Source organism: Drosophila mauritiana, unplaced genomic scaffold (genome assembly GCF_004382145.1).
Source record: "Drosophila mauritiana strain mau12 unplaced genomic scaffold, ASM438214v1 Y_23, whole genome shotgun sequence".
NCBI lineage: Eukaryota > Metazoa > Arthropoda > Insecta > Diptera > Drosophilidae > Drosophila > Drosophila mauritiana.
Window position 1 is genome coordinate 165,403 of NW_022881569.1, and position 14,320 is coordinate 179,722.

General features: G+C 33.0%; 1 protein-coding gene across 1 annotated transcript; it reads left to right on the forward strand.

Moving 5' to 3' along the window:
* The first annotated feature begins 15 nt into the window (after window positions 1-15).
* On the forward strand, window positions 16-12,977 carry LOC117150024. The gene is given in 5 exon segments (XM_033316898.1): window positions 16-24; window positions 12,331-12,631; window positions 12,634-12,662; window positions 12,731-12,874; window positions 12,942-12,977. Coding segments are annotated over 5 exon segments (519 nt in total).
* Window positions 12,978-14,320: the final 1,343 nt, after the last annotated feature.

Sequence of the window (14,320 nt, forward strand, 5' to 3'; positions counted from 1 at the left end):
GCACATGAATGAATAATGGCCGCTGTGATAATGTTAATAAAGGCGCAAATTCTACAATTCATTTTATTCTTCATTTTTGTGTTTGTGTAAACTCTAGATTATTAGTTGCTAGATTATTAGGAACTCATTAGGAACTCATCTATTTGCATGGTACAATTTTTAACTTTATTGATGTTGTTTCCTGATATTAATATTTGATTGTTTTTACAATCTTGGTTGACAACAGTTTCAGGAATATTCCACGTTAAAAGTATATTTGGTTCTATATAATTTATTTGGAAATTTCTATGGGTTTTAATGTATTTGCACTGAGTTTGCTGTTGTTTTTTAAGTCCAACAATACATTTGTCGAATATTACTTTATCTTTATGAAATACTTGGTTATTGAATATATAAAATTTATCGAATATTTGCTCGGTTTTGTTCTTTTTCTACCTTGAGCTTATTAATTATGTCTATACCGCTGTTGATTATGTCGATAATCATATTTAGATCATGAGTTTTCACGGAGTCTTCTGACATGTTATTAATTTTATCTTCTAGCTCTTCCTTGTCATCTTCATCTAATGTACCAAATAAGTATAAGTATATGCTTTCCCTACTACGTTCAAAAGACCTCTTTTGCTTCGCTGAATAATTCTTAATCCATTTATTTTTCGTTTTAGTAGAATGTTAACAATCGTAAGCGATGTTTTTTTAACGGCAATTCTTGATCAATAAAAATGTTTTTTAAATATTCAGAAAGTGATTTTATCTCGTTAAACAATTTGGAATTTATAATAAATTAAGGTTATGGTTTTCAATTAACTCGTTTATTTTATTCTGTATTTTAATGAAATCATAGTGATCCGGAGTTTCAGCTAACCATTTCCAAACAGTGCATAACTTAGTTTTCCCCTTTTTAATCTAGTCGATAATAGCTGTGACAAAATTAATTCTATTAATATCAGTTCGTAAGTAATTTCCCATTGTAAACTTATATTTGTATCCTTTTTTATATATCCTGATTCTAGATCGATTATTTCTTTATAAAAACTTATATTAGTTACGTAGAATAAGTCAGCATATGATTCATAAGTAAGAACATACTTTTTGTCTTTGAACTGGAAAAATTCGTGATTGGAGTAATTAATTATTTCTGAGAGGGCTATCGTTAAGAATCGTGTTAATAAAAAATGCATTTTCTGTAATTTGAAAAGAAATATAATATTTGTTAAAACTTAATATTCTTTTCGTGAATAATTCGGTTTATACTATTGATTATTATTTTGTAAGGTAAGTTTTCCTTAACAAAATCTCCATGTTTTTTTTCATAAACCACTTGCCCTACATGATATTATTTTTCCCTACGACCTGCTCAAAGATGTATTTTGATTTGAATTCATGATATTGGTCTATCAGCTGTTCGTATTAGTAACTAGACTAGATTACTAACTGACTAGATTTGGATATCCAATTTGTATCAATTCTTACACGACCAACGCATCAGCTACTACATTCTGTGGACCTTTCTTGTACTCAACCTCGTAATCATACTCCAACAGTTGGAGTTTCCATCGAACAAATTTTTAATTTGGTTCTTTAAAATTCATTAGCCAGGTTAAAGGGGTGTGGTCCGTGATGATTTATGTTTTTATTTTTTTTCCTGTAGAATCGTAGTAATAGTAATAGAGATGGATTTTTCCAAAGTAATCTTTGCATTATCCGGTACAAATTTAGGGGCAATAAAAGAGCCTTCTGCTCCCGTGTTTAGAGGAAATTTTAAATTGCTATTGTCCTGAAATGATAGAACCAAAGACACTAGAATAACAAGATGCGTAACGCCATACGAATTTTTGCACACGATTTTTTTGTTTTGCATTGCCTTAACGTTATTATTATTTAAATAAAGCTCAGAAATAGTAATAGCCGAATAATAATATAACGAAAAATTTCAAATATGACTTTATATTAGAATATTTGTCATTAGGGTATTTCACTTGCGACGCGTGAAAAATTAAAAATGTTGAGTGCTTGTGTCCGCACTTCGTGCCTAAAGATATGACTTTTGAAATAAACAGATTTCATATTTTTATTTATTTTATAAATTTTTATTTTTTATTACTTATTATTTTTATAAAATATTTATTTCTTAATGTAATGTCTTCTTTTTGGAAAATGTATGTTTTAAATTACAGTAGTTAAAATAATTTCCTTTGTATTTGCTTTAATTATTTAGTATATTTATTAAGTCATATGACTTTATATGATGTATGTAAATGAACAATTTTTATTATCATTATTATTCTAGTTATTATATGATAGTTATTCTAGTGTCTTTGATATAACTATGTAAGGCAAGTTCGCGTCCAACTGGAATTTACTCATGAATCCTGTTTGTTTTTTGAGCCTCCTGACCGAAAATTTCCTCCTTCTTTGAAATTATGCTCAGCTTCGGTATCGTTTGTCTTGTTGTTTGATTCCAATTTAAAAAATCATTGTCCGTTTGTAATAGGCCTGTTGTATTAGTGTTTTTCCTAGACACAGCATTCGATGTACTGGGAGCATCATCGTTTGGCAAAATGGCAGAGTATCTCGAATTTCGGCTGTTGTTAGCAACACTATTGCGATTGTAACGGTTATAGTCCCTTTTCTGATATTAATAATGACCTATTTTTGAACTTGTCGCAGTCTCTATTCTGGTACTGATTGTAACGTGGGCGAAAACGGCCTCCGAGCTCTGACTATCCCACCAAGGTTTCCCGTAGTCCCCCTATGAATGTCGTCAGGACTGTCTGCGAGACGACCTTCTGCCTAACTCTTATTGTTAGAGGTTCGGTCTCTTCTGATTCAATTAGTCTGAAGAGGGTTTATTTTATCTTCGTGACCTGGTCGTAGTAAGAACAACTGTCTTTGCTTTAAATTGAACAGCTTCGTCGATAAGGTCTCCTCATCCCTTCTGTCTATACAGTGCACTGTGGTCCAGAATTCGATTTTTTTGGCATAAAGCCTAAAAATTAAGCTACAGACTGAAAACTTTGTATATGTTTTTGTTAAATCACAAATAGTTTGCACACAAAATTTGGAGTCCCAAGAGATGCCTCCCATATTAACTACTGGTATGATCCAGTTTCTTTTTAATACCATATAATAAATGGGTTTAGATATATTGTTTTATAAATAAACGCCCTCTTCTTCTTCTAGTTCTACATTATAAATTTCCGAATCTGAACTCGAATCAGAATCAGAATGTGAATCAAATATTTTGTCTGATGGATCAGGTTTAAAATTAGATTGTATTTTCAAAAGACTTATAATTGCTTCGGAAGTCGTTCTTTCCTATTTTTTCACTCTCTTTCTATTAAAAATATGGTTGATAAAATTGGGTTCGAGGAATCAATCGCTCGTAATAGTCGCATGTAATAGTCGGTCACTTTTGTAAAGTTTATTTCGCATACTCGCCTAGGCATTCCATTTGTTGTTGATTGCGGAATAAACGTAATCTGAAACATAACTTATATGGCAATTGTTATATATATAATTAATTGTTTCCAATACTTATATGAAAAAAAAATATAAGTTTTACAATACTACAAAGTGATTACAATATTTGTATTTTTGAAGAACGCCGACCGATTACAATAAGGTCTCAAACTGAACTCACGTAATTATTCTGATTTGATTGATATATAAAATTTATCGAATATTTGCTCGGTTAGAATATAGTTATCTTCGCCTAGGCATCCATTTTTTTGTAAATCTCTTTTGACTTTTTCGATTCCAGATTATTGTTGTTGATTGTGGAATAAATGTAATCTGAAACATAACTTATATGGCAATTGTTATATATATAATTAATTGTTTCCAATACTTATATGAGAAAAAAATATAAGTTTTATTTCACTAAGTGATTACAATATTTGTATTTTTGAAGAACGCCGACCGATTACAATAAGGTCTCAAACTGAACTCACGTAATTATTCTGATTTGATTGATATATAAAATTTATCGAATATTTGCTCGGTTAGAATATAGAGTAACATATCTACACCCACAACTCCCCAATCACAACCACGCACACTATTGTAAACAATCACACACACACATTAATGTCTAAGTACGAAATGTATTCAAAGATCGAGAGCCCTTCGATTATGCTTAGCTTTCATCTACACACAGCAAAGTGCAAAAGTCCGAAGTCCAAAGTCTAGACTCTGGGGCGAGCCAATGTCCACGTCCCCTAAACATTCCATCACTTGGCGAGCCAACTGAAATAACAAAAACTTCCGCCCACACAATCGTCTCAGGATTCTCAAATTATTATTTTTCGGGGCTCCTCTCTTAACGGGAGAATAGACACCTCTCTTTCCGGGAGAATAGACGTTGATAACTTTATTCTCTTAAACTTCGCTCTTAAGCTATCCCAATCCGCCTATATAAACCCAAACATGTCCCCATACACTAGTTCAGTTCTGAGTACGTTATAAATCGCGATAACACTGCTAAGCCCACTTCAAGCTCGAAGTCCATTATCCAACCTAGTGATAATCCAAAGGCTCTAGTTCTTCCTTTACTGGAAATAATAAAACGTTTAATAATAAATAAAATAACCTCCTGTGTTCTTTTTTTTATTAAACACTCGGTCTGAATTCGTAAATGGCGCAGTCGGTAGGATAAATAGAAAAAGTTGTGCGAATTGTTTACAAATATCAATCTAGTGACAAAAGATCCTTGTACGACCAAGCGTATCTTTTAAGATTGAACCACGCGAATCGGCGCTAAAAGTGAACATAATATCGTAATACAATTAACTCTTTTTATCCGCAAAAGAACTACGTATAATCGGTGGTTGAATAATAATAGTCAAACCTACTGCATACGGTTAACGAATGTGTAAAAACAAAAAACGAAAAATAATAAAACCAACAACCATGGCAACCGAGCAAGTACAATTGTTATCGGAATCCCATCTTAATCAAGCCCTAAGCCAAATTAGGCAAATACCAATATTCAGCGGTAACACCCAAGAACTCAGTGCCTTTATCCGAAGGATTGAGTTCATACTTCAGCTCTATCCATCAACGGACATCAGGCAAAGGCATGTATTCTTCAGCGCAATTGAAATGCAACTTGCAGGAGATGCTCAACGTGTATCCCAGTTATCCGGAGCAACAACCTGGCCAACCCTTATGAATGCGCTCATCAGCGAGTATAAAACCCAAACACCATGTGAAGAACTACTCCGTCGTATTTACAACACACCCTTCAACGGAAGTATCCCTAAGTTCGTCGAAGAATTATAAATGAAATCATTCACGATATTGAATAAACTTATGCTAGAAAATGATATCAATAATACTGTAATATACACAAATGCATTAAATAATACAATCAAAGATTAATCATGAGAAAATTGCCCGATAGGTTATTTATGACTCTTGCTAGATTTGACATTACGACAGTATCTAAACTCAAACAAATAGCGCAACAAGAAGGCGTATACGAAATAACTTTCAATGACAGAACAAGACCCCAAAATTATTCCGATCCTAACAAAATCCAACCCCAAACCTCTAAGAATAAGGGAAACTATCAAAATTTCGTGAGCAATGCTATGCATAACACAACTAAGTCAAATCCAAGCACTACTCCGAAACCCTGCAAACTAAATCCAAGGTTAGCAAGAGAACTCACACAAAAATTAAATACAGGAAGAGTCCAGAATCCATTAAATTTTCAACAAAGAAATAATAGTGCCCCAAACCCTCCCGTCAAACGACAGAGAGAAAGTGATAGTGCCCAATACAGAATGGATACAGGATGCGAAAATTTTCTTCAACCAGCCTCGGAATTAGAAAGCGATTCAGAGGAGGAGGAAACCCATTCTTAAAAATTACAATGAATAATATTACTCTCAAATGCTTAGTAGACACCGGTTCGTCAATTAATATTATGAAACAAAATTTCTTTAATTTCCCAATCAAACCTTCTAAAGTTAAAGTCCACACTATTAATGGCATTATAACGGTAAATCAAAGCGTTTCATTGTAGTCAAGCAAACTTTGTCCCATTAAACAAACATTCTATATTCAAAACTTTTCAGAAAAATATGACTTACTGTTAGGCAGAAATTATTTAGAACCAACTAACACTCAGATTAATTATTCAACACAAACAGTCATTATAAATGGCTACACATTTAAAATGTGGTACGACCACATCCAAACAGATGAATCCAAGGCCATCAATGAGTGCCCCAGATCATCCAATTCAGAGGAAACCCCTCTACATATACAAAAAAAGGAGAAACATCTCCAGAAAATTAAGCGGAAACACCACTTAAAAATAGATGAGTCAGCATCCAATCAGTGCCCCAGATCATCTAACCCAGAAGAGTCCAAGACTACCTATGAGTGTCCCAAGACTTCTAAATTTGAGGAAAACCCTCTTATTAACCCATACATAGAAGAAGCCCTTCTAGTAACATCCTCTAACTACGCTCTAGATGACGAGTTAAGAGAATCTAACGTATTTAGATTAGAACATCTAAATACAGAAGAAAGGGAGCAACTTTCCCACGTTTTGCTATTCAGTACAAAGAAGGTGAAACTCTGACCTTCACGAGTACGATTAAACATTCCATTCATACAAAACACGAAGACCGTATCTATAAAAAACCATATAAATACCCCCAAGCATTTGATCAAGAAGTCAACAGGCAAATCAACGAAATGATAGAACAAAAAATAATTAGGAAATCTAAGTCCCCCTATTGTTCTCCAATTTGGATTGTGCCAAAGAAAAGTGATGCTTCTGGTAAACCAAAATTTCGATTAGTCATAGACTATCGCAGTCTCAATAAAATAACCATCGACGACAAATTCCCTATTCCAGTAATGGATGAAATATTAGACAAGCTTGGACGCTGTCAATACTTCACAACCATTGATTTAGCTAAAGGTTTCCATCAAATTCAAATGGACAAGCAATCAATATCCAAAACAGCATTTTCAACAAAACATGGACATTACGAATATACTCGTATGCCTTTTGGTCTGAAAAATGCACCAGCAACATTTCAACGCTGCATGAACAATCTTCTAGAAGACTTAATTTATAAAGATTGTTTAGTTTATTTAGATGATATTATCATTTATTCCACTTCATTGGAAGAACATATAATGTCACTAAAAAGGTATTTGATAAGCTACGATTAGCTAATCTAAAATTGCAACTTGATAAATGTGAATTTCTGAAGAAAGAAACAGAATTTCTCGGTCACATTATCACAACAGACGGTATAAAACCAAACCCTAACAAAATAAATGCAATTATTAATTTTCCTATTCCTAAAACCACAAAAGGAATAAAATCATTCCTTGGACTCTGCGGATTCTACCGTAAGTTCATTCCCAATTTTGCAAAAATAGCAAAACCTATGACGTCCAAATTAAAGAAAGGAGTAGTAATTAACACAAAAGATAATGATTACATGTCCGCCTTCGAGAAACTAAAAGTACTTATCACGTCCGATCCAATCCTAATATACCCCAACTTCGAAAAGAAATTTTCACTGACAACAGACGCTAGTAATATAGCCATAGGTGCTGTATTATCCCAAGAACATAAACCCATCTGCTATGCAAGCAGAACTTTAAACGAACATGAACTTAACTATTCGGCTATAGAGAAAGAACTATTAGCTATAGTATGGGCAACAAAATATTTCAGGTCCTACCTATTCGGTAGAAAGTTCGACATATTAAGTGATCATAGACCACTTGTATGGCTAAATAACATAAAAGATCCCAATATGAAATTACAGAGATGGAAGATAAAACTTAACGAATACGATTATAATATTCAATATCTACCCGGTAAAGAAAATCATGTAGCTGACGCCCTATATAGAGTTCAAATTAAGGAAAACTTCCTAGGAGAAGATGACCCATTTTCCCTGCTCACAACAGCTACTGTGCACAGTGCACAAGAAGACAATCAAAATCACATTTCAATAACAGAAAGACCTCTTAATTATTATAACCGACAATTCGAATTCATAAAAGACAATTTTGACGACGTCCAAATAATAAAATATTTCCATAAAACCAGAATTAAAATCAGTTATAAAGAAATAACTGATACCCTTGCTAAAGATATCATTAAAGAATACATTTGCACTAAGAAAAGTGTTATTTACTTTCCTGATGAGATCGACTTTCAAATATTTCAAAATGCGTATATTCAAATCATAAGTCCCGACAGTTTCACTAAAACTATGAAAACCAGCAGAAAACTAATAGACATTCAAACATACGCCCAATTCAAGGAAATCATTCTCAAAACACATAAAGAATTATTACACCCTGGTATAGAAAAACTTACACTTCAGTTCAAAGAACTTTACTATTACCCTGATTACCAAAAACTTATCCAAAACATCATAAACGAATGTAAAATCTGTAACATCGCTAAAACTGAACATAGAAACACAAAATTAATTCTTGAAACAACCCCAGAATCCTTTAGTCCCAGAGAAAAGTATGTCATGGATTTTTACTTAGTAAACAATAAACAATTCCTATCATGCATTGACATTTATTCTAAATACGCCTCCCTGATAGAAGTAAATAGTAGAGATTGGCTTGAAACTAAAAGAGCTATTTTACGCATATTCAACGATATGGGTAAACCCATAGAAATAAAAGCCGACAAAGACTCCGCCTTCATGTGCATTGCACTTAAAATTTGGTTAGAATCAGAAGGAGTAACTTTAAATATAACAACAAATAAAAATGGAATCTCTGACATTGAGCGATTTCATAAAACCGTTAATGAAAAATTAAGAATAATAACAAGCGAAAATGAACCTGAAAACCAATTCACAAAATTTGAAAAAATACTTTACATTTACAATCACAAAACAAAACACAACACAACTGGTCGAACCCCAGCAGACATCTTCATTTTTGCAGGAACCCCTGCCTATAACACTCAACAAAATAAAGTACACAAAATTGACAAACTCAATGAAAATAGACACGACTTTAACATAGATACAAACTTCAAAGAATCCCCTCTAGTTAGATCAAAAACGACTAACCCATTCAAAAAAACAGGAAATGTAAGACAAATAGATGATAAACATTTCGAAGAAACAAATAGAGGTAGAAATATAACACACTATAAGTCTAAGTTTAAAAAGAAAAAGAAAATTAATAAAAGTAAATATAATAACGATAATTCCGGGCTTACTCCCGAGCATGATACTCATGTTATGCCTCCTATCGACAATTAACACACAATACCTAGAAGTAACACCTATCCAGGCCAAAAACGGTTACCTAATCTTTCAAACCGGATCAATAGATTTACCGATAAACCACGAATATCATCACTTATCTATTAACTTAACTAAAACAAAAAATACTTATGAAGAACTTATTAAACAAACTCAACATTTTAATAACTCACCACAAATACAGTATCTAGTAGAAAAACTTAACAGAGAAATGAACGGTATACGAATTGTAAAACGTAGTAAACGCGGTCTTGTTAACTTTATGGGAACAATTTACAAATACTTATTCGGTACCTTAGATCAAGAAGATAAAGAAGAATTACAACAAAAAATAGCCGACATCTCTAAAAATAATGTACAAATAAGCGAACTTAACCACGTAATAGAAGTCATTAACCAAGGAATCGAATTGACCAACCATCTAAATAATAACTTTGAAGGAGAACAAATGATAAATCTAATAATTTTCAACTTACAACAATTCACTGAATACATTGAAGACATAGAGCTTGGTTTGCAACTGACACGCTTAGGTATCTTTAATCCAAAACTTTTAAAACACGACTCATTAATTCACGTCAATTCTGAAAAACTTATTAATATTAAAACTTCAGCTTGGCTTAAATATGATACAAACGAAATCCTGATAATATCCCAAATTCCAAGAGAAATAACCAAAACAAAAAAAAGTTACATACTAACCGAAACAATACATGACAAATATTTTTCACACAATAATCAAACATACACGGCAAGTTCTCAAAGCTTAGTAGTAAATAAGTGTATAATTGGTATACTAAACCAGATCCCAACACAATGTAGATACAGTAAAACACATTCTGATTTTGAAATAAAATATGTAGAACCTAATATAATCACAACTTGGAACCTTCCCAAGACTATCCTAAACCAAAACTGTATCAATAGAGAAACTATAATAGAAGGCAATAACATGATAAAAGCATTTAATTGTTCGGTCCAATTAGAAGAAATATTAATTACCAGCACAATGTTAGACTATACTCAAACTATCTATGTAAACAATAATGTAACAAAACTTGAACCACTCGAATACATCCAGGCAAAAGAAATAATCGAACAACACAATCAGACGAATAATATCTTTAAAATAATAACACTTGCAACATTAATCATGATAGTTATTATTGTAATGTATTGTACTTTATCTATAAATATAAAACTATACCCCAAAAGTTAATTGTTAAATTTAAAAATCAAACGCAAAAAAATGAAAATATTATAAGTCCTGGAACAGACAATACTGCACCCCCCAATACCCCTGTATTGTACCCTACTCTAAACGCCTGAGGACAGGATTTTTTCTTAAGGATGGGGAAGTAACATATCTACACCCACAACTCCCCAATCACAACCACGCACACTATTGTAAACAATCACACACACACATTAATGTCTAAGTACGAAATGTATTCAAAGATCGAGAGCCCTTCGATTATGCTTAGCTTTCATCTACACACAGCAAAGTGCAAAAGTCCGAAGTCCAAAGTCTAGACTCTGGGGCGAGCCAATGTCCACGTCCCCTAAACATTCCATCACTTGGCGAGCCAACTGAAATAACAAAAACTTCCGCCCACACAATCGTCTCAGGATTCTCAAATTACTATTTTTCGGGGCTCCTCTCTTAACGGGAGAATAGACACCTCTCTTTCCGGGAGAATAGACACCTCTCTTTCCGGGAGAATAGACGTTGATAACTTTATTCTCTTAAACTTCGCTCTTAAGCTATCCCAATCCGCCTATATAAACCCAAACATGTCCCCATACACTAGTTCAGTTCTGAGTACGTTATCAATCGCGATAACACTGCTAAGCCCACTTCAACCTCGAAGTCCATTATCCAACCTAGTGATAATCCAAAGGCTCTAGTTCTTCCTTTACTGGAAATAATAAAACGTTTAATAATAAATAAAATAACCTCCTGCTTTCTTTTTTTTATTAAACACTCGGTCTGAATTCGTAAATATAGTTATGTTCATCTGGGTATGGAACTATTTGAAATATCGGAACTTTAGTGACCTCGCTAGGAACGTAGGAAATAATCTAAATTTCGTTCGGGTCTGTCTTGTTTTTAACTTTAGCATTTTCTCTAAATTTACGTGTTTCAAATAATCATGTTTTAGTAATTTTGGGTTAAATATTCCTAGTTTAGTTAATTGCATACCTAACTCTATATCTCCTATGTATTTTGTAAACTGCTGTAGGTTGAATATCAGTATCGCCATTTGTTGGTTTTGTTCTTTTTCTACCTTGAGCATATTAATTATGTCTATACCTCTGTTGAATGTCGATAATCATATTTAGATCATGGGTTTTCTCGGAGCCTTCTGACGTGTTATTAATTTTTTCTTCCAGCTCTTACCTGCCGTCTTCATCTAATGTACCAAATAAGTATAAGTATATGCTTTCGCTACTACGTTCAAAAGACCTCTTTTGCTTCGCTGAATAATTCTTAATCCATTTATTTCCCGTTTTAGTTTATCGACTAAATATTGTATCTGTGGTACATTGGGATAGTCGTTTGCGTCAGTTACTATATTTTCGGAAATTAGCATTGTCTTTGTTATGTTTATACTCAAATAATGGTATTCGTAGCTGGTTGAAATTTCCATCGTTTCTGTTTGGAATATAAGATATCTATTCATCGCATTTATTGGATTTACTTCGATATTTCTGCATTTAACCATGGTGATAAGTGATAATATGCAACTAAGCATTATTAGAAATATGTTGCGTACTTTGCGCTTCGTTGGCTGGTCTGGAATTATCGTATTTGCTCTTATTAACCTTTTTTAGGTTCTTAAATTTTGATTTATAATGAACGATTTTCCTGCCGCGGTTTGTTTCCTCAAAATGTTTACTGTCCACTTATTCAATCCTTCCTGTCTTTTAAAATGGATTGGTGATTTTACTCTTTACGAGTGGAGCCGAAAAGCCTCAAGACAAACAGTGAAGAGAAGTTCTTCATTAACGTGTGCCAGGTACCGCCGACTGAGGTACTGATTGGCAGAAGTCGCAGATCTTCAAAAACTTCTTAATACAAATTGTCATTGAGGCGATGAGCCAAAAATATAATGTGCAGCTCAACATGGAAAAGACCATTATTCTGAACAATCGCAAGTTCACCGGCACTTTGGTAACTCATCGTGTGCGCAACGAAGATATGAAAAGGGCCCCGTCTGCGTACGGCTTTCCTGCTGCTCTTAACAGCCGGGATGGGGCACCACTAAATTCCGGCAAACTGGTGCAGGAGATCGACGAGAAGGATGCTGCGACAATCTGCAGGCTGGACGTACAGTATAAACGTAGTGGTGGAGATCTGAGATCTAATTGCCCAACTACGTAATATAATAATGGATGCACAGACTAATAAAGTTTACTTATGAAAAAATTCCCACTTTACTTCGCAGGTTTCTTCGCAGAAGTTAAGTCTCGTTGTCGGTGAGTATCGTATCGTGGTGGAATCCCACAAGTATGGCTATTTGTTCAACAAATTCGTCAACTACCGTCTGCAGCAGGATCGTGCCCAAGCTTTGTTCGATAAGACCTCCAGGGTGATGCAGGGGACCAAATTTGGAGGATTCAAATCTTTAATTTCTGTTCTTTCTTCCCATATTTCAGATGCTTAGGGTTCGCATTCCCGTGTTCACTAACTAAAAAGGCACATGAATGAATAATGGCCGCTGTGATAATGTTAATAAAGGCGCAAATTTTACAATTCATTTTATTCTTAATTTTTGTGTTTGTGTAAACTCTAGATTATTAGTTGCTAGATTATTAGAAATTAGGAACTCATCTATTTGCATGGTATAATTTTTAACTTTATTGATGTTGTTTCCTGATATTAATATTTGGTTGTTTTTACAATCTTGGTTGACAACAGTTTCAGGAATATTTTACGTTAAAAGTATATTTGGTTCTATATAATTTATTTGGAAATTTCTATGGGTTTTAATGTATTTGCACTGAGTTTGCTGTTGTTTTTTAAGTCCAACAATACATTTGTCGAATATTACTTTATCTTTATGAAATACTTGGTTATTGAATATATAAAATTTATCGAATATTTGCTCGGTTTTGTTCTTTTTCTACCTTGAGCTTATTAATTATGTCTATACCGCTGTTGATTATGTCGATAATCATATTTAGATCATGGGTTTTCACGGAATCTTGTGACATGTTATTAATTTTAAATTTTGGTTAAACAATTTGGAATTTATATTAAATTAAGGTTATGGTTTTCAATTAACTCGTTTATTTTATTTTGTATTTTAATGAAATCATAGTGATCCGGAGTTTCAGCTAACCATTTCCAAACAGTGCATAATTTAGTTTTCCCCTTTTTAATCTAGTCGATAATAGCTGTGACAAAATTAATTCTATTAATTTCAGTTCGTAAGTAACTTCCCATTGTAAACTTATATTTGTATCCTTTTTTATATATCCTGATTCTAGATCGATTATTTCTTTATAAAAACTTATATTAGTTAGCATATGATTCATAAGAAAGAACATACTTTTTGTCTTTGAACTGGAAAAATACGTGATTGGAGTAATTAATTATTTCTGAGAGGGCTATCGTTAAGAATCGTGTTAATAAAAAATGCATTTTCTGTAATTTGAAAAGAAATATAATATTTGTTAAAACTTAATATTCTTTTCGTGAATAATTCGGTTTATACTATTGATTATTATTTTGTAAGGTAAGTTTTCCTTAACAAAATCTCCATTTTTCTTTTCATAAACCACTTGCCCTACATAATATTATTTTTCCCTACGACCTGCTCAAAGATGTATTTTGATTTGAATTCATTTAATGCTCTATCAGCTGTTCGTATTAGTAACTAACTGACTAGATTTGGATAACCAATTTGTATCAATTCTTACGCGACCAACGCATCAGCTACTACATTCTGTGAACCTTTCTTGTACTCAACCTCGTAATCATACTCCAACAATTGGAGTTTCCATCGAACAAATTTTTAATTTGGTTCTTTAAA